At 44.2% G+C, this 20,644-nt stretch overlaps 2 protein-coding genes across 3 annotated transcripts in view; one reads left to right on the top strand and one right to left on the bottom strand.

Annotated features, from left to right (window-relative positions):
• Positions 1–4,884, top strand: part of hlfb (HLF transcription factor, PAR bZIP family member b) — a 14,885-nt gene extending 10,001 nt beyond the window's left edge. Inside the window, exons 3-4 of one of the 2 annotated variants that reach the window (XM_026177786.1) lie at positions 661–875; positions 1,971–4,884. In XM_026177786.1, coding sequence (XP_026033571.1) covers positions 661–875; positions 1,971–2,189 — 434 coding nt within the window. In that variant the 3' untranslated portion in view covers positions 2,190–4,884. The remainder of the gene's footprint in view (positions 1–660; positions 876–1,970) is intronic. The other variant, XM_026177787.1, reaches the window with a different exon arrangement.
• Positions 4,885–13,376: 8,492 nt separating this feature from the next.
• smim36 (small integral membrane protein 36) lies at positions 13,377–20,093 on the bottom strand. Its single transcript, XM_026178239.1, has 2 exons — positions 18,994–20,093; positions 13,377–14,521 (listed from the first exon to the last, which is right to left on the bottom strand). The coding sequence occupies exon 1, from the start codon at positions 19,429–19,431 to the stop codon at positions 19,102–19,104; it is 330 nt and encodes a 109-aa protein (XP_026034024.1). The 5' UTR covers positions 19,432–20,093; the 3' UTR covers positions 13,377–14,521; positions 18,994–19,101.
• Positions 20,094–20,644: the final 551 nt, after the last annotated feature.

Below are 20,644 nucleotides of genomic sequence, written 5' to 3'. Positions count from 1 at the left end.
CCGACAATATTTTCACGGACCGGCCTTTAAGGTGTCGCGGATAAATACAACAAAATAAAACCAGTACCGGTACCAAAAAAAGAAGATTTAGTCATACAGGGTGGCTGTAGCTCAGGTGGTAGAGCAGGTCATCTACTGATCGGAAGGTTGGTGGTTCGATTCCCGGCTTCCCCTAGTCTGCATGCCAAATATCCTTGGGCAAGATACTAACCCGAAATTGCTCTCCGATGCATTCATCGGAGTATGAATGTGTGTGAATGTCAGTTGTGCTGGTGTGAATGGGTGAATGCACAAGTTGTGTAAAGCGCTTTGAGTGCTCAGAACAGTGGAAAAGCGCTATATAAGAACTAGTCCATTTACCATAACACACGTGAAAAGACCCAGGAAAACCGAGTTAACGATAAAAACGATAACAAAATAACTCTGAAAACCGATAAAAACCCTGAAAACCAGACATTTCACACCCGAGCCTCAACTCTCGCGGCCCGGTACCAAACGACTCACGTACCGGTCCGAGGCCCGGGGGTTGGGGACCGCTGATCTAATTCTTAGATTCTTTCACAGGTCAAACGAGAGTCAAACTGTCTGCTCGTGTCTCCCTCTGTGTTACTCGTTAGTCACATGACCCCCAGTCTGAACCGTCCTCTGTTTCTCTTTCAGGCCTCTCAAACTCCAGAAACACCTCCAGCCCCATCGACCCAGACTCCATCCAGGTCCCCGTCAGCTTTGAGCCCGACCCAGCTGACCTGGCTCTGTCCAGCGTCCCGGGTCAGGAGATCTTCGACCCGCGCAAGCGCAAGTTCTCGGTCGAGGAGCTGAAACCGCAGCCGATGATCAAGAAGGCTCGAAAGGTCTTCATCCCGGACGAAATGAAGGTAACTTGGAGTTGGTTCTATCCCGATGAGCGGCTCAGATTTCGCTGTAATTCCCAGTCTGACCTGAGGGTGGCGGTGTTCAGAGAGGGTTAGAGAATAATAAGCAGCAGAAGTTCAGCGTGAATGAAAAGGTTTTATCGTCAGAACGCTTCAGTTTGACTGAGTTATATGATTATGTGGAATCGGTTACATGAGACGAAGCGCCTCAGATGTTTGAGTGACGCAGCAGAGGCACTCGTCCTCGGGTTCTCCTGGATGTGATGTGAATGCCTGCAGGCCGGCAGATCCATTAGGGCTGATTAGTCGGCGCGGCTTAAAGCTGCACAGCATGCTGGGACAGAACGAGCTGGCTTCTTGCTCTCCTATTGGCTGGCAGAGGTCTCGGGGTTAAGAGGCTTATGTTAGTGTGAATGAGGGAGCGGAGACGTTGCTGTGAGGTCGGGCTCAGAGGATTTGGCTTTTAATTTGTTCAAATGAAACACGGCTCTGTGTGCGAGCGCAGGAGGAAACGTGCGCGGCGTTTAGTCATCCACACTCGGTCCTTCAAACAGAGACAAGGACTCAGATAAGCACACCAAACTCACCGTTTACGCTTCCTCCTGCTTTGTGTGCTCACGACCTTTGAGGCGTTCACGTGGTCACGATCAGAAATATCAGAGTCAGAGAGGCTGAGATGGCTTGCACATGTGCAGAGGAGGGAGGGCGGCTGTGCTGGATGAAGGATGCTGAACGTGGAGCTCAGAGAGGATTCATGGATGCAGGATTAGAGTGAGATGGAGGCAGGTCATTACAGTTTACCACCTTGTTTGATATGAAGAATTTTAGGGGTTTTTATTTCTTGTGAGTTTCTGCGACAACGACTTTATACAGCAAAGTAAACCCTGACAATCTGATGGCCCCGTATGAGCGAGTACTCGGCGACAGTGGGAAGGAAAAACTCCCTTTTAACAGGAAGAAACCTCCAGCAGCACCAGACCCAGGGAGGGGCGGCGGTGGGGGTGAGGGGAGGTTCAGGGAGGCAAAATTTGAACGTGCTAAAAAGCTGATTATTATTTTCTCTGAAGTAATCCTTCCTGTTTTCCGCTGTTCTTCGAGCAGGATGACAAATACTGGGCCCGGCGCAGGAAGAACAATTTAGCTGCTAAGCGCTCCCGGGACGCCCGACGCCTCAAGGAAAACCAGATCGCCATCCGGGCCAGCTTCCTGGAGAAGGAGAACTCTGCTCTGAGGCAGGAAGTGGCCGACCTGCGGAAAGAGCTCGGACGCACCAAGAATATCCTCGCCAAGTACGAGGCCCAGCACGGGCCGCTGTGAGGGCGCGGGACACACACATGTACAGAGTTCACACACACACCGCCAGCCAGCTCGTCTCACGGCTCCGAAGGGCTCGACTCACGGCAGGTTAGTCTGTGGACCAATCAGATCAGAAACACGTAGGACACGCCTCCTCTCTGATTTTGATTCTGCCTCAAAACGTTCAGTTTTAAAACGCGTTCGCTGGGGACTACTTTCAGCGGCGGATGAATCCACACTGGTGCTGTAAAATGACACACGATGCAACATATTTATAGTTTTGTTTTTTTCCCGTGCGCTGGCTTCACATGACTTCCTGTTTGAGTCGAGCCCGTTACTCAGAACTCTTACACACACACACCTGTCGGGGCGTGTCTTCAGCCCTGTGAACTCTTCTCATGGACTCCACTAACACTCACTTGACCTCTGACCCCTGCTCTCCCAATGTCTGGCAGCTCCTCCCCCTGCAGGTGTGAACACACCTGTAAATGAATGTGTACCGCCTCCTGCCTCTTAGCTCCTGCTCTCTGTTAATTTTTCTGTCGGGCCCTCAGCACTGTTTCACATTCACACTAACTTTAACCTGACTTCTCTTTTTTAAACAAGTGCCCAAAATGCCAAAAGTTTTATAGCAGGAAATGTTTTTATATTTGTGAGGATAATCAGAGGTAAGCGTCTTCAGGGAGTTCAGACACGGTTGGGCGCGGTTTTGGAGCCCCCTAGTGGGTGAGGGGAGCTCAGCAGCCAGTCCGGTCACTTAAAGGGTCTGGCTGCATGTTTTGACCTTTGACCTTCACTTTAGCATGTTCATGTTTGTGTTCAATAGGAAAGCTGCTTCAGGTTTCTCTGAGCGCTCCGCCAATGAAAAACAAGCAAGATTAAAGAGATAAAATGCACTTAAATTTATCTTAAAACAATAAAAAACAAATTAAGAACAAACTTTAAGAAAATGGTTCAAATGAGAAGAAACTTTAAAGCGGTAAAAACTAACCTGAAATCAGAGTGCTGTGCCGATCGAGACGTTCTTCATCGCCACAGTCTTCACATCCTGGTTCAGTAAATGTTTGGAAAGGTTGATTCCATAAAAAGGAGATATCTTTTCTGGCGGCAGCATCATCTTCGTCTCTTCTCTTTCTGTTTCTTCAAATAAGATCTAATCCGGCGTGTTTCCAGGGTTCGCCTCGCACTGTTGCTTATTTCGGGTAAATGTAGGAAGATGGAGGTGAGCGTGGGGGTTTCTGCAGCGACTGTCCTGCTTCTCATCTTCACGACTTTACCATCACCTTTTTTGTGCACGAATGAAGCCGCGTTGAAGTTACGTGTTCAAACCAAGCCGTGCTGACAGCTGATTAATGCTCAGCTGTCATGTTTTTGTCTTTCTGTGAAAGTTTGAATTTGTTTTAGAGCAAATTTAAAAATGAAATTATTTAGCACACCTGCTGTCGGTCAGAGCTTTACTCTTCAGGTACTTTATCGTTAAACAACTCCCTCTTCTGCTCGTTTCCACCTCCGATATTTTTATTCTTGGAGCTTTAATAATCTTTAAACATGTTCAGTTCAGAGAGAGAGGAGCTGAGAACTAGATCCAGTTTCAGCTCCTCTCTCTTTAAAAGCCTCCTCTCTTCTGATTGGCCAGCTGCTGGAAGCCTGCTGACGCCTGCTGTGGCAGTTTTCAAACATAAGACTGATCGTATGGATTTAATGTCAACGTGTATTAAGGTAATTAATTGAAACTTTACCACGTTTGATAAGCGTTACAGCGGCAGCCAATCGAAAGAACCCTGCCTAGAATGGGCGGGGCTAAGGTGGCTTGTTATGAACAGATCTGGTACAAGATAAGTAAAGATTATTTTGAAGTGTAAATCATGCAAAGCTGCTCTAGCAGGAAGTGAGCGGAAGAGTCCAAACAGTTTCTTGACTTCTGATTGGTTGTTTTTCTTGTTCCTGTTTTAAAATAAGAAAAAAAAAGAAAAAGAAAAGGTGATTATAAATAAACATCCCGATAAGCTGAGACGCGGTACGAGTTTCTCTGACTCTTCTTCGCCGTGTTTTTGGAAACTCGCTCCGTTTGAGTGCAATAGACGTCAGGCGTGAACTTTGACTTTTGTTTCCCACGTAGCTCAGCGACGCCCCCCGGTGGCCGAGTGAGACATGAATGTATATTTGGGTGCGTGGTGTCGTCTTATACTGTGGGTTCACTTCAGTACTCTTTACTACAGACCAAAAGACTACAGTGTATACAGGATATATTGATACACATGACAGGGTTTAATGTTTATACAGAGTTATTCTTCTTGTTTTGTACAGTCTGTTTTCCTACGTAGATATTTCCCGTGTATTTTGGAAATCCTTTCATAAATCTGAAGCGTATGTATATCACACATATATATTATTACAGTGGCGTGCCCGGCCGGGGCATGCGATGCATGGGCATTAACCTACCAGCTTCATTTTGCGTCTCACCCTGTTCTCCCCCACCCTCAGCACACCTGGGCAGGTCCCTTTAGTTTCATGACTGTGTTTGGCCCAGAGGAATGTAACCCCCCCCCAACATGAAGCCCTCTTTTCTTTTCTTTTTTTTTGTATTCTGCCTTTTTATCGTTTGCTGTGGTTTCTCTTTCTGCCTCCTCCTGTTTGACTCTCTGTTCACAGAAACCTTTTCTGTCCTTGCTTCTGTTTCTCATGATCAAAATAATAAATACAAGTTTAAATACCATCCATGTTGAGCTTCTTTTGTCCCCGTCTGTAGTGACAGGTGCAGAAACCAGATGAACGGGCGAGTTGATCGGGTCCGATTTATATCCTGACATCTTTGTCATCTCTCTGTGCTGCTCTCTGCCTCGGTCTCTTTCAAAATAAAAGCTAAAGTGAATCCTTAAAAAGGACAGTCAATAAACATAAATTAAAAAAATGAACAAATAAGAGTTTAACAAACATAAAAGGGAAGGGAGAAGTAATAAGAAAATTAATGAGTAAAAACATAATCAAAATATAAACAAAACAATTTAAAGAATTTATAAATAGAGAAACAAAAAATAAGGGTGAAAATAAAATTAAAATGAAAAAATAAAGTTACTAATATAAAAAATATTAAATTTTAAATTTTGGGAATGATTAAAGTTTAAATATAATTAATAATAAAAAGGACTGGATACAAATGTTAATGTTAAATGTTTTAAATGGAAATTATTGAAGGGAAATTATAAGTAATGACCAAAAAGTAAATCAGTGTTTAAATATGTGAATTTCACTTTATGTTCTACAGAATGAAACTTTTGTTTTTAACTTTAGTTATTTTTAATATTTATATATTATTGTTTATTTTGGCACTTTTGGTCCTCTGTAATCTGAGCGTTTGAGTCATCACTTCTTCTTCTTCTTTCTTTTGTTGCCTGTCCCGTTGAGAAAGATGCCCAACGGATTTACTTTACCACGTGGATCATCACGGCCTTCCCGTATTGGTCCATTTGATTAACCTTTGTTACTATTATTTATTTATTTTATTTTATTTTAAGTTATTACAGACATGACCGGGGGATGGGAAAGGAAGAAAGAAAGAGAGGAAGAGGGTTTCCTCACTTCTAAATGTGTCTATTCATGCTTCAGCTAATTTAGCATAATTATTCATTCATAGGTTAACTGATGAATCCAAACTGCCCATAGGTGTGAGTGCGGGAGTGAATGTGAGTGTGAATGGTTGTCTGTCCCTGTGTGTTGGCCCTGCGACAGACTGGCGACCTGTCCAGGGTGGACCCCGCCTCTCGCCCTATGACAGCTGGGATAGGCTCCAGCGCCCCCGCGACCCTGAAAAGGATAAGCGGAAGCAAATGGATGGATGGATATTAATTTATTTTTATAGATTTTTTTATACAAGAAGCAAACATGGAAGTTTTCTTTGTGTTGCCGGAATATTCTGGAGTTCTTGTTGATCAGCAGATGTATTTGTACTAAAAGATGAAGAGAAGATGATTTATGCTTCATTTGAACCTGTATGACTCATCCAGTCTCATACAAATAAAGTTATTATTCAAATGTGCTCCTATGAACACGAGGATCATTTCTTTTGTGGTTTGATGTAAAGTTCATGTGTCCTCGTGGTGAAGGCCGTTAGAAAAACCTCCACAAAAGCTCAGACGGCTGATGACCACAAGGAGGCAGCACCTTCCTTTGAACCCTTTCATAATAAATGTCAGTAAATATACAGTGCATCTGAGTGTGATCACAGTGCTTATTTCAGCATGTTGTATCTGACACAGCTCAGTGACCCATCCTGTCTGTTTACTTCACCCTCAACTTTTTTCTCTTTTCTCGCCTCCCCTGTTTGTTTTCCCATTTCTCTCCTTTCTTCTCATCTTTCACCCCCGTCTGCTCCAGCATAACATCCACAAACAAAATAATCTGAATAATGAAATAAAATCATTAAAATAAAAACATTAACAGGGGAGCCTACAGAGAGTCCGCGGTGCTCCTCTTGGGACAGGACAGGTTAAATAAAGAAATACAAAACACAACTGAAGTTTAATAAAATACAAAATAAAAGAATAAAAACCCACAACAGCAATCGTGTGTTTAAATCACATGATTGCCATTGTGTTTTATTCAGTGTCCTTTCTCTTTTGTAGCATTTTTCTATTTGCTGGTATTTTCTGAAGTTGTAGTGTGTTTGACATTTCAGGGCCACCGTAGCTTCCACCTGTTCCATGTTTACCTGTCAGCTCCTCAGGTGTTTCCAACCTTTACTCTGGTTTGGATCTTTGTTGGGACTCTTGTTAATTAACCTGCAGCCCAGATTATACTCAGCCTACAGCTAACAACACTTCATCTCTCTCTCCGTCTCTGACAGTCTCACATTAATCTTATTTCACTCTCTCTTGGAAACACCAACTTTTCTGGGACAAAATGTACAGAAGGAAACATTTTGTGCAGCAGTGAGGAGGCTGTAACCAGCAGCAGAGTGAGATAGTTTTTCATTTATTACTCATTAGTTCTTCTCACTGTCATCTGTGGAAGCAGTGCAAGCCTTCAGGAGAAGAATGAACTCGTTTAGCAGAGGTGTGCATTAACCTGCCAATCAGACTGAATGGCTCATTAAGTGAAGGGGCCCTGTTAAGGGAAACGAAGGACCACTTTGTGAGTGATTATGCACAGGTGAGGAAGCTTTAGGGGTTAAACAACTGATGTCAAGCCATTTTAGAGACTTTAATTATAAGCTGAATCGTCCCTTTCAGGGCGAGGATAAATATTTCTAATTCCTGCAAAACATTTTAAACTTCATTCATGATTTAAGGCCGCTGGCGTGCGTTATCTGTTAATCCTGATGTCCTCTTGCTGCCTGAAAAATCAGGTCCCTCATACAGAGATGTGACTGCTGACTCTTTGGGTCGAGTGCTGCTTTAATCCCGGTGTACACCCACACGCAGATTTCTTCTGATTCATGCAGTCACGTAGATGAACGCCTGTATCGCCCCACTCAGCTGGAAATGTCATTATGTAATGCCACTTTCTCAAAGTGGAAGGCAGCAGATCAGGATGTTCTGCTAATCCCACAGTTCAGACCATCACACGCTGACAGCTGAGCACTTTTCAGTCATTTCAGACTGAGCGAGAACACACAATACCCCCTACAGAGTGTTTTAGTCCTAATGTACCGCAGCATGATGTTGTCATTTTCCCCTTCAGAGCTTAGCAAAATATTTGAACCAATGTCCGCTAGCAGGCTAACTCCCCCATGTTAGCTATTGCTGTAGAAGATAAATGATGTGATTTAGTGATGCTGAAAGAAAAACTGTCTAACAGAAGTTAGTATCACAGTCACGCTAGTTGCTGAAGTAATTTGGCGAGCTAGCCAACTAGCATTTCTGCTCAGGTATGACTTTTTCACCAGAATGTTATATTTAGCCAGCTAGCTTTAGCTTAGCTACGCTATATAACTTTAGTGATTATGGCTAACATTAACTGATTAAAATAATTTGAACATGACCAGCTTGGGTGAATTAGCCAACGTCAAACCTTGCAGTTTTTCAGTGTTAGCAGAAGAAGGATGGGTAACAGTCATCTTCATGGACCTTCTGCTGGCTAATGTTACCAAACATTAATTTAATGTCATGGTGCTGGGTTGGTGACCCAGTGGTTTATGAGTTTTGTACTTTTGGTTTCTTCACATGGTGTTAAGTTCCTTAGTCTTTTAGTGTTTCTTCAGTTCTAGTTTTTGGCTTTGTTATGTGGCTTCCCTGTGTTCTGGGTTCCATGGTTGCTGTCTCCCCATCAGCTTTATCTCCTAGTCAAATCCGTGTCTGATATGTTTCCTGTTTTACTTTGAAAGTCTGTGTCCTATGTCAATGTATTGAGTTTTGCTTCACCTTGGTCTTGTCCTGTCTGATTACTCCCAGCTGTGCTCTCCTTCTGTGCCTCGTTCCCCTCGTTATCCCTCAGTGTATTTAAGCCCCGTGTTTGTCAGCGCATTGTCTGTGTTCCATCCCTCAGGTCAGGTTAAGTGTAGCAGGTGGAGGAGTTCATGCATGTCATGTTAGCGAATTCATGTAATTCATAGTTTCTTCATGCACCTGTACGAGTCGTGCACACAGTCATTTTTAGGTTTTGGTTTAGCTCTCGCCACTGTCTCATTGTAGCTTTTGTTTTGTACCCTTGTTATTCAGCCATAATAAACGGCTCGCCCTTGTTTAAAGTTACTCCCATCTCCTCACCTGTGTCCGCGCCTGGGTCCACACACCTTCACTCAGTCTGCCCTGCAGACCGTGACATTTAACTGCTAATAGAGATAAATGATTACAAGCTGTGTCCCAAAACTGAGGCTGCATTTGTAGGCCGATTACGTCACAGCCAGGCGACGAAGGCGGTCCCAATTCGAAGGCTGCTCCAAACACGGGAGACAAAGGCCGGGTCCTCCAAAGGATGCAGCCTAGGCTTTGGGACACAGCGCCTGTATCCCAATTCAGGGTCTGCAGCCTTAAAGTACGCAGCCTCAACGATCCTCAAGGGCCGCGTACTTAAAGACCGCTGAGGCCGGAAGTGCGAGGCTTGTGTAATGGGACAGTCAAGCCTCCGTTGCACTGATACTGTTGTTTGTCAACAAAGTTTAAAAAAAAAAAGCATCCGTCGCACTACCCAGGTTGCCTAGCAACCATGATACTAACAGCTGGAAACGTGTCATACAGCTGTGTTTGACAGAAATGAAGGAGAACATATTTTGTTCATTTGTTTGTTTCTACATGAGCTTTGGTCATTCTCTGTAAGATTAAGCTCAGCTATTGAACGGCGTATATTTTAAAGTAAAGGCTTTAAAACCAAGTTAGTACAAACGTCATTAATGTCACATGACTTTGCTGACATGTTGCCAACAGTAATGTTTAATGTTCTTCGTTATTAAACATTTGCACATAAATAAGTGACATAATATTCAGTACTTAAAGTTTGCTCTTCGGCCGCCCCTCATCCGCCGTTTTTTTCGGCAAATTTATCCACACCGACTGCCGTACTATGAATTGTGGGATATATGGGACCACGAAGTCTACACTGCTACAGCCTTAAAATTCAGGGAAATGAAGGACGCATTTGAGGGCCGCATTTCGAGCAGCCTTTGAATTGGGACAGCCTTCGGCGCGCCGCTGTGACGTAATCGGCCTTGAAATGCGGCCTTTAAGGCTGCAGACCCTGAATTGGGATACAGCCAGCTACAGTAGCTATATGTATCCTGTGTAAGGTCACATCAGTTTCTAGTTTGTTTCCTTATGTGGAGTTTGAGTTGATCTTCTGCTTGTTTGGTGACTTTAGCGATTAGTGGACTTGATTTGTAAGCTAGCATTAGCTCATGTTGTTCACTGTTGCTGTGAGCGTCACTCTGAGTATAAATGTCACATGCAGTGGAGATGTATTAAAATAATTTTTAAAGGCTTAATATGTAAACAGAATGAGGCCATTGGGGCTTTTCTACTGGTAAACAGCTGTTTAGTTTCCACTCGTTTATTCATAGATTTTCATGTTTCTGTACACTGGGATCAAGTAGAAATTTCCATTACACAGTGACAGACTTGAAAAGAAAACCGTGACATCATTAGTGTGATTTCCTTAAAAACATTACAGCTCGTATTTGTCTGAACATACAGCATGAACCACAAAATCCAGGAGTATCTAAACTGTAATGTTTTCATCACAGAAAGGAATAACAGATCATTAATACAAGGCTTTGTGCTTATGGTCTGAAGTACCTCTTTAATCAGCAGCTGCAGTAACATGTGTCTGCAGATCAGCAGAAAACCTAAATGTGGGGTTGTCTTAGAAAGGTAAGTGCAATGCAATGGCTGCATGTTATACGATATGGGAACGTGCATCATCAGAAAATACCAGGGAAAATGGGCCAAACTAAAACAAAGCAGTTCACTTCAGATACATTTTGAACCATTTAAAGTGTTTCTGACACTCTGGTGAAACCTTAACTTGCGACCTTTGATGTGTTTTTAGATATTTGTGTATCTGGAGTGAAGTGGAGCTGGTTTGATTACAGCAGCGTGACCTCAGCACCATGACTTTGGGCTTCTGTTCGTTTCCTCTGTGCTGTGGCTCATGATGAGCGTATGTAAGAACGTAATGAAGTCAGAGCCTGTTGACAACCTGAAGCTTACGTAACCTTCCCCACAGACAAAAAGACATCAGCAAATACACAATACATCCTCCTAATACGCAGCAGTGGCCACGATATAATCCCCAAACATGAAACATGGACGGGCGGATAATTGTGCAATTCATATTACAGATACGACGCAGCCATTGGTGGGCTGCTCAGCTGGCTGTGCTGTTTTATATAAGAGGATTTGCTCCAGCACGGCCTCTGCGGCACAAGCCCTCTAAAAAAGACTCGGGGCAGGATCATATGTCAGGCAGTGCCAGAGCCAATGAGCGGTGGGGGCGGAGTCTATCTGGTCAAGGAGGATTTTGTAGTTTCAGGAAGGGAGCGGGATTAAACCAGTCTGCAGCCACAGTGGTTTCCAGAAACATCAAATGGATATTTGAATCACAGAAAGCATCAGAGCAGCAGACCCAAACTACAAACATTACTCCAACACGTCTGATCACATGGATCAATTAACTGATAAAGGTTTTAATTTAGCATAAAGCTAGCTCTCATTAGCTCATTAACTGGCCCAGCAGGCAGCGCAGCAGCGGCTGCGACTTTATCACCATGTGTACCCAAAAAACTCAAATTACTTGCTTTTGCATTGTTGATCTATAGCAGCATTTCTGTCGTGTTTGAAGGGCACACAGGTAACTCAGGTAACTCAGCCCAGCAGACTGTGCTGCCACAGGAGTACTGCTGATCTGATCTAACCCGCCCACAAAAGTGGAAGTATTCCGAGTTTTTATATTTACAACAGCACTTTTGTGTTTTAAACATTTTTAACGTCTTTCAGGTTTTGCTGACTTGATCTCCTGAAGGTTAAAAGTGTAAAATAACCTGCTGGTTTAGTTTGCAGTCTGGCCCAGCTGGCAGCGAGCAGGGTGTGGCAGCGTCAGTGTGATCGTCTCTGTAGAAACTCAGTGTTTATATTGAGATTTTTTTTCAAATGATTATTTAAAAGTAAAAAAATTTAATTAAAGTTTTGTAGTTTTTTACTGAACAGATCACAGAACTACAGTAAAGTCAGGCTGTGTGTGCACAGTCTCACTAAACTGACCTAAAAACATGAGATACTGATTTCATCAACAAATCAAAGAGAATCTCCAGAGTTCGGCTCGCAGCTCCAGGTTTTCTTTGTCATTTCATTTGGATGAAATGGTAACAGGATGCGTTAACTACAGTTTACAAAACTACATTTGATTTTTTGTGTTTTGTTTTTGTTTTTTGTTGCAAATATCAGGAAAGTTGGAAGAGTTGGTGAAAGCTTGGACTGCTTCGCTCAGCTAGCCACCGCGCCGTGTTCGTAGGTAGGCCCAGCAGACACTGGACAGGTGCTGCAAAATCATTACAAAGTGTGTCTATGAAAATTTAAACTATTCATGATCTTTTAAGCACAACAGTATTTATTTTTGTAACTTCTAAGTTCAGGTTTTACTAACATGAGAAAACCACCAAATGGTGGAAATGTGAACGTTAGCGTTATGACGTTAGCCTCGGCGCTGGGTTTGTAAACCAGACCAGCAGACATTTCTGTGTCGTCAGTGTGAATGAGATTGTACTGAGGGGAGTAAATGTAACACAAAAGCTGTTAAAACGGTGTGTTTTATTTTATTTTTATAACATTTTCTCATTTTGTTTGTATTGACACGTTTGGAGCTCGACTGTCAGAAAGCCGCAGCCGCCGAGCAACATCACCTGTTTTCACCTGATCACCTGATCTGACCCAGCATGCGGCGCTACAGGTGCTACAGCACAATCAGGTAATGACTAGTTTTTTTATTTCTTATTATTTATTAATTACTTTATGGTTCTTTTTTTGTTTGTTTGTTTAATATGTAAAACACAGTTCTCTGTTTAAAAACGTGAGTTTTACTGATGCTTCGAATGATTACGTTTCTGTGTTGGTTCATTAAAATAATTTTTGGAAGGTTTTCAAACCAGTTTTTCACATTTCCGTTACAAATGTAACAGGAAGTGAGAGGCTGTGTCCACGTGGCAGGCTCTAACGTGGCCCAGCAGACAACAGGTATGACAACATAACGAGGATGTGCACAAACTGAAAGTGAAACTGTGACAGAGTCAACAGAAAGAGTTTGCATTGAATGATAACAAGCAGCTGTTTGAAGTCTCACTGGTTAAAATGGTTGTTTATGTACTCGTAGAAATGTCTGATGATTTAAGAAAGTGATGCTTTGATGTTACTATGGAGACGGGCTAATTCAAAAAGGTTCTTAGTCACACGCAGTCGCCAGCTATGTTTACAACATTCTCAGTGGCGTGACGGGAACAGCAGACATGGCAGACACTGGTGTCATGTTGGAAACTGTCAACACGGCATCAAATAAAATCATATTTAAATTTAAAGCTGTTTTCACAGATGATAGAAGACAGAGTTTATTGTTGCTGTGCAGCTACAGAGCTTAACAAATCTGTTAGACCAGAGATCATAAAACAAGAACATCTGTCAAAACTTGTTTAATAATAACGTTTGATTTTCGTTTATTTGGCAAATAAACTAAATTTGCTTTTTTTTGAACCCCAATTTCTTTCTTATTTTTTGTAAACCAGTAAATCTGAAAATGAATGTATAAAAACAGAAACTATATTGTAACATTTAACATATTTAGACTGACGTGATTGCACATACAGCCGGGCTAACGTTACAGAAGCTGGTTCAGGTCATTACCAACAGCTGTGACACTGTGTTGGTGTGGTGACACGTTTGTTAAGCGCTGTAAATGCAGCTTACAGAATATGGCTGCCTGTTCAGGAGCTTCCATGAACGCCTTTTTGTTATTAGCAACACAACCTTTAAAGGTTCCCCCTGCTGCAAACTGGGCACCAGTATCATCCTCTGACTGGATGTGATGGTGTTTGTGTTGTCATCCACATCAGTATCACAGACTCAAAGCACAAGAAATAAATCAAAGTGGCTCCTGTCCCAATTATGGCCCCGATGTGTGGCAGGTGTATAAGATTCAGCCCCTGGCGATTCCTGTCCACGGACACGCTGCCTGCCACAGCGAGGCAAAGGGAAGGAGGGGGTGGGGTTTGAAAACATGCTGTCTGTAACCTTAGTTACCTCTGTAGGACATAGGGGTGTCAGCCTCAGCTTTTAAAAACACGTTTGGATTTCTCGTTAGTGGCGTGGGAAACGCTAACAGGGTCATCGTAACTGGACGTCGTCATGAACACCAAGCTGATTGGCTCTTCTGAAGCTCTGATTTACTCAAAATGAAGAAGCATACTTAGATCATTAACGTGTGCATTTAAGGATTGAATACAGTGCACTGTAGTTGTTTTCCTTAAACGTTCAGTCGTCAGACTCAACAGTGAGACTCCTGCAGGGTAGCGAGGAGCGTTCCTCCTGGATAAGATGGCATCCATTGAAGAACCGCAGCCAGCGCCCTGCTCCATCACTGCTATCTTCAGTTTTCCAGTGATACCACACTCTGTGGTTTCAGGGAAGGTGCTGACACCACCCTCACAGTCTTTGTCAGTCTGGCGGGTTGGGGTCACATCAGCACTGAGGTGAGATGGAGAATCTGCTGCTGATGACTTCAAGTTCACACACTGTGAGGTCTGAAGTTTCTGCAGCTCTCCGTGAGGCCAAATCTCCAGAATCCCACAGATCCACGGTGAGCTGATGGCGCCGTAGGTGAGCGGAGGTCAGTGGTGGGAACTGGAGGGAATTCTGCGATTTGCAGGTGAGGCCAAAACCCTGGAAAAGAACAGGAAAAAACCACAGTGAATACTCTGATCTCTACTATTCTCTGTTCTTAACAGCTTTTCAGTCATTTCAGGCACAAATTGAAGCATTTTTAAGTTTTTCTTTAAATTCCAACTCATCCGATTTGTTTGAACCTTTGAAGCGTGTCGTTAACGACGTGCTCAGTATGTTGGCGCTGCTCTAACAAACCGATGGCCGTGACTTGGTGGTTCCACTTGTTGCAGACCATCAGTGAAGAACAGCTCCACGCTGAGTTTGTTCTTGAGCTTGGAGATGGAAAGCACCTCAGAGCTAATGTAGGAGGAGCTTTTTGTTAAAAGGATGCTAAATGTTCTGCTGACACATGAAGTCCCAAAGAACATGATCTGATGTTACCACCCATACTCTGCTCCAGCTGTGTTAGTGCACAAATGGTCTCCATCACTGATGTTGGTGTCTCCTTCAGTACAACATAAACACAGGATGTTCTCTCAGATACAGATGAATCAAATACAGGATTTCCCTCCAAACAAACATCATCAGAGTTCCTCCATCAGATTCTTTTAACACCACCCAGTAAATCTGCGATAACACCAACATCTGCTGCACAGCTGTGAACATTAACCCATACAATCGAGCATCCAAACAGTTATCCCTGCTGTCCAGCATACGTCAAAAGGATGAGTGACGTTGACCCCAAAGTCTTTCCATTGATTATTTTCCTGTCCAGTGAGGGTTTATGTTGTCAGCTTATTTGATCTGTGTGATGGTGGGCGGGGAGAGGCGGGGGATTAACAGGCTGGTTTGAAGCGTCAGGACCAAAGCTTAAGAGTCCGAGTCCTCTGGGACCTTAGGTTGGGGGTGGAGGACGCAGTCTGCTGCTGCTCTGTATGTGAGTGCAGCTTTATTCAGGAGAAGCTGGTTAATGCTGACATAGCACCAAGCAGTTTAAGAGTCACCTAGAATTAAAACTGCACTCTTGTTGAAGAGCGCAGAGCCCAGGATCTGTTTGTGGGGCTGAGTAACTGGGACACTTATGTGTTAGGCTGCGTTCACACTGCAGGCAAAAGCGCATCAAATCCGATTTTTTTGACCCTATGCGACCCATATCCGATCATGGTATGACAGTGTGAACGGCACAAATCCGATATTTTCAAATCCGATCTGGGTCACTTTCGTATGTGGTCCTGAATCCGATACATATCCGATGTTTCAGAAAGCGACTGCTGTGTGAACGGTCAAGTCGCATTAAATCCGTCTTTTACGTCACTGACACAAGACAGATGCCAATTATCAGCACCGGAGAAGCGCCCGATAAGACATCGCGAACGCTTCCTGGCCACCCGGTGAAACTGCTGGGAAGACAACGTTGGAGAAACGTGAACATTTTATTTGTACTGCATAATCTGCAGATTCTGACAGAAATCTGCAACTATCCTTTGAAGCACCGCTCCTCTCTAAAACAGCAATAAGGATAATTATTAGGTTATCTACATTATTATGTAAATAACAAAATAACTTAAAGCAAAAATTGGGAAACGTGAAGTCCGAAGTCTTTATATTAAGGGCCATCAGTCACACATACTGTTTGCTCTGTGTCTAAACAGAGCGCGTTGTGTGACATCTTCTTTTGCACATGCGGGCCGCTTTGAGCGTTCACACTAGAGCTCGTTTGCTGTCGCATTTTATTTGTAGTGTGAACGAGCAGACAAAAAATTCGGATTTGATCAAAAAATCGGAATTGAGCATTCAGACCTGCAGTGTGAACGTAGCCTTAGTGGTGCAAATGTGAGGACGAGAAGGTCCAGATGATAAAGAGCCGTCATCGGACCTCACAGTCAAAGAAGAACTGATGGCCTGGCAGGTGGCACCAAGACTTTACTGTGTCAGTGTTAGCACAGGTAACAGTCACACACATGGTCACACACACGGTCACACACAGTCACACACACACTGTCACACACAGTCACACACATTCACACACACGGTCACACACAGTCACACACACACAGTCACACACACGGTCACACACAGTCACACACATTCACACACACACAGTCACACACACGGTCACACACAGTCACACACATTCACACACACACAGTCACACACACGGTCACACACACAGTCACACACAGTCACACACACAGTCACACACACGGTCACACACACAGTCACACACAGTCACACACACAGTCACACACACGGTCACACACACAGTCACACACATTCACACACACACGGTCACACACAGTCACACACACACGGTCACACACAGTCACACACATTCACACACAGTCACACACACACAGTCACACACAGTCACACACATTCACACACAGTCACACACACACAGTCACACACACGGTCACACACAGTCACACACATTCACACACACACAGTCACACACACGGTCACACACAGTCACACACATTCACACACACACACGGTCACACACAGTCACACACATTCACACACAGTCACACACACACAGTCACACACACGGTCACACACATTCACACACAGTCACACACACACAGTCACACACACGGTCACACACAGTCACACACATTCACACACACACAGTCACACACACGGTCACACACACAGTTACACACATTCACACACACACAGTCACACACACAGTCACACACATTCACACACACACAGTCACACACAGTCACACACACAGTCACACACAGTCACACACAGTCACACACACACAGTCACACACACGGTCACACACAGTCACACACACGGTCACACACAGTCACACACATTCACACACACACAGTCACACACACGGTCACACACACAGTTACACACATTCACACACACAGTCACACACATTCACACACACAGTCACACACACAGTCACACACACAGTCACACACATTCACACACACACAGTCACACACAGTCACACACACGGTCACACACAGTCACACACATTCACACACACACAGTCACACACACGGTCACACACACAGTCACACACATTCACACACACAGTCACACACAGTCACACACATTCACACACACATTCACACACAGTCACACACACAGTCACACACACAGTCACACACACGGTCACACACAGTCACACACATTCACACACACACAGTCACACACACGGTCACACACACAGTTACACACATTCACACACACAGTTACACACATTCACACACACAGTCACACACATTCACACACACAGTCACACACATTCACACACACACAGTCACACACACGGTCACACACACAGTTACACACATTCACACACACAGTCACACACATTCACACACACATTCACACACACAGTCACACACATTCACACACAGTCACACACACAGTCACACACATTCACACACACACAGTCACACACAGTCACACACACGGTCACACACAGTCACACACATTCACACACACACAGTCACACACACGGTCACACACACAGTTACACACATTCACACACACAGTCACACACAGTCACACACATTCACACACACATTCACACACACAGTCACACACACGGTCACACACACGTTTCACCCTTTACTTGTAAACTGTGACTTAACCCCAAAATGAACCAATAAACAAGCTTCACAAAGGTCCTCAGAATGTAGGAGTCCCCATGATGTAGGTCAGGTGGTTGGCGGGGTCCCCGTAAAGTCAGAGAAGAAGAAAAAGCTTTATCGATTCTTTTTTTTTTTTTATAGTTAAACTATATATTTATTATCTCAGAACATCGGGCCACAAATCCATCATAGAGACTTGGACATGAATGAGAATCAACAAAGGATCCAGAGTGTTTGTCTTCAACAGGGATTAAAACAAGGTTTGGTCTTCCAAAGAAACACAGCAGCACAATGATTCTCTTTGCTTTCACCATACATGGACCAGTACCTCCATCAAACATGGACCAGTACCTCCATCACACATGGACCAGTCCCTCCATCAAACATGGACCAGTACCTTCGTCAAACATGGACCAGTACCTCCGTCAAACATGGACCAGTACCTCCATCACACATGGACCAGTCCCTCCGTCAAACATGGACCAGTACCTTCGTCAAACATGGACCAGTACCTCCATCAAACATGGACCAGTACCTTCGTCAAACATGGACCAGTACCTCCATCACACATGGACCAGTACCTTCGTCAAACATGGACCAGTACCTCCATCACACATGGACCAGTACATCCGTCAAACATGGACCAGTACCTCCATCACACATGGACCAGTACCTCCTTCAAACATGGACTAGTACCTTTGTCAAACATGGACCAGTACCTTCATCAAACATGGACCAGTACCTCCGTCAAACATGGACCAGTACCTCCATCACACATGGACCAGTACCTCCGTCAAACATGGACCAGTATCTCCATCACACATGGACCAGTACCTCCATCACACATGGACCAGTACCTCCATCAAACCCACCAAAGGCCTGCTGAGTGGCCTCCTCGGGACGCCTTACCTCCTGCTGACTCCTCGGCGCCATCCGGGATGTTCAATTTAAAAAACAAGAGTCTGAGAATGAAACAGCAGCACTTCATGATTATCCGTCTGAACTTTCCTCTTCCTCTCAGACCAGAGTACTCCTCTTCTCCCGCTCCCGCTCTCCTCTATCCCGGCTCAGGTCTGGCGTCGGCAGCTCGGCGTGGCCCGCTTTGTTGTTGGGCTCGTACCGGGTGGTGGTGGGCGAGTTCTGCATGACCACCAGGCGTATGGGCGACTGGCTGGGTGGCGCTGGCGTGTTGTCAGGGGCGTACTCCTTGGTGGGGTCTTTGCCACGGCAGTCGTACAAGATGCAGGAGATGAGGAAGACGAGCAGCAGGATAACATAGCTGGCGACCAGGATGATGAGGTTCAGGGTGACGGGGTCAATCTCCAGGTAGAATTCCATAAAACCCATGGTGCCGCTTCATATCTCGGCCCGGATCCAGAGGAGGAAGAGATGGTGGGAAAAGAAAGAAAGGGAAATCTGGGGAAATGAGAGAGAGAAGCAGAAAAAAAATCCCGCAGTGATGGACGTCGGCTGGACAGCTGGCCGGAAAGAGAGAAAGAGCAAAAGAGAGCAGAGGACGGCGTGGGATGATGAGATGACGGGATCAGCTGAGAGAGAGAGAGAGCGGGCAGTGACAGCAGGCTTTGTGCTTTAAAGTACATTAATCCTCGCTGCTCCTCCAACCTTGACGTTCAGCAGCCAATGACGAAAGCTGCTCAGTTTTAATAACTTAAGCCACCATTTTGATTTTGCCAGCTACACGTCCAGCGCCGTGGCAAAAACCATACTCGCAAAATGGAGGCCGGCTGCAGCACACACCTGTCAGCCTGCCATAAGCGCTGCTTTGGGGATTTAGGAGTCATGTAATATGTATTAAAACAACTGTTTATTATGTCACTCAGAGATTATTTTTACATTTGAAATTCAATTATATTAAAAGGAAATAAGGGCCCACAGCAGGCTGCTCTAAACATGCAATTTTGAGAGTACTGCTGTTAGTAGATCCTGATAAAGCTCCTCTGTGCCCTAAGCTGCTCTTTTATAAGAAAACTTTATCCTTGAACCCTCAGAGTCACAGCTTTAACTCACACAAGGAGAAAAATACATAATGTTGGCTTCAGATGTCATTTTTGTATAACAATAAGCTAAGATTAGCCAGCTAGCTGCTCTGATGGGTATCAACTAACATGTCCATGTTGGCGGGCTAGCTAACATTAGCTAACATTAGCTAAGATTAGCTAACATTAGTCAGAAGAAAGACAGTTTTATTGAGTGAAGTCTGATCAAATAGGAATTTGAGGAAAACTGGTCAAAGCCAACAGGACTTTTATGTTTTATTTGATTTTGGGGGGCTTTTTAGCAAATTTACTTAATGTCCTGTCAGCATGTTAGCTAACGCTAGTAAACAAAAAAGCTAACGCTGGCTAAAATTTGCCAGATTGGAGGACAGGAGGACGTAGAGTGGTCATTTTACAATTGGACCACCACCGTACTTGATGATGTCAAAGCTCAAACTGGCTGGCTTGACCGGCCCGATGCCGTAGCTACTCAGCATTTCTATATACAATAAACTCATATATCAACTTGCTTGCATTTGTTTTCAGTGCAAAAATATAATAAA

This window comes from Astatotilapia calliptera, chromosome 8 (genome assembly GCF_900246225.1).
Source record: "Astatotilapia calliptera chromosome 8, fAstCal1.2, whole genome shotgun sequence".
In the NCBI taxonomy this organism is placed as follows: Eukaryota; Metazoa; Chordata; class Actinopteri; order Cichliformes; family Cichlidae; genus Astatotilapia; species Astatotilapia calliptera.
The sequence above is the reverse complement of the archived record's forward strand: the minus strand, read 5'-3'. Positions and strand labels throughout refer to the sequence as shown.

What these genes read in the sequence shown, in the direction of transcription:
- smim36 (XM_026178239.1), bottom strand. Translation starts at nt 19,431, where the DNA reads ATGGGTTTTATGGAATTCTACCTGGAGATTGACCCCGTCACCCTGAAC.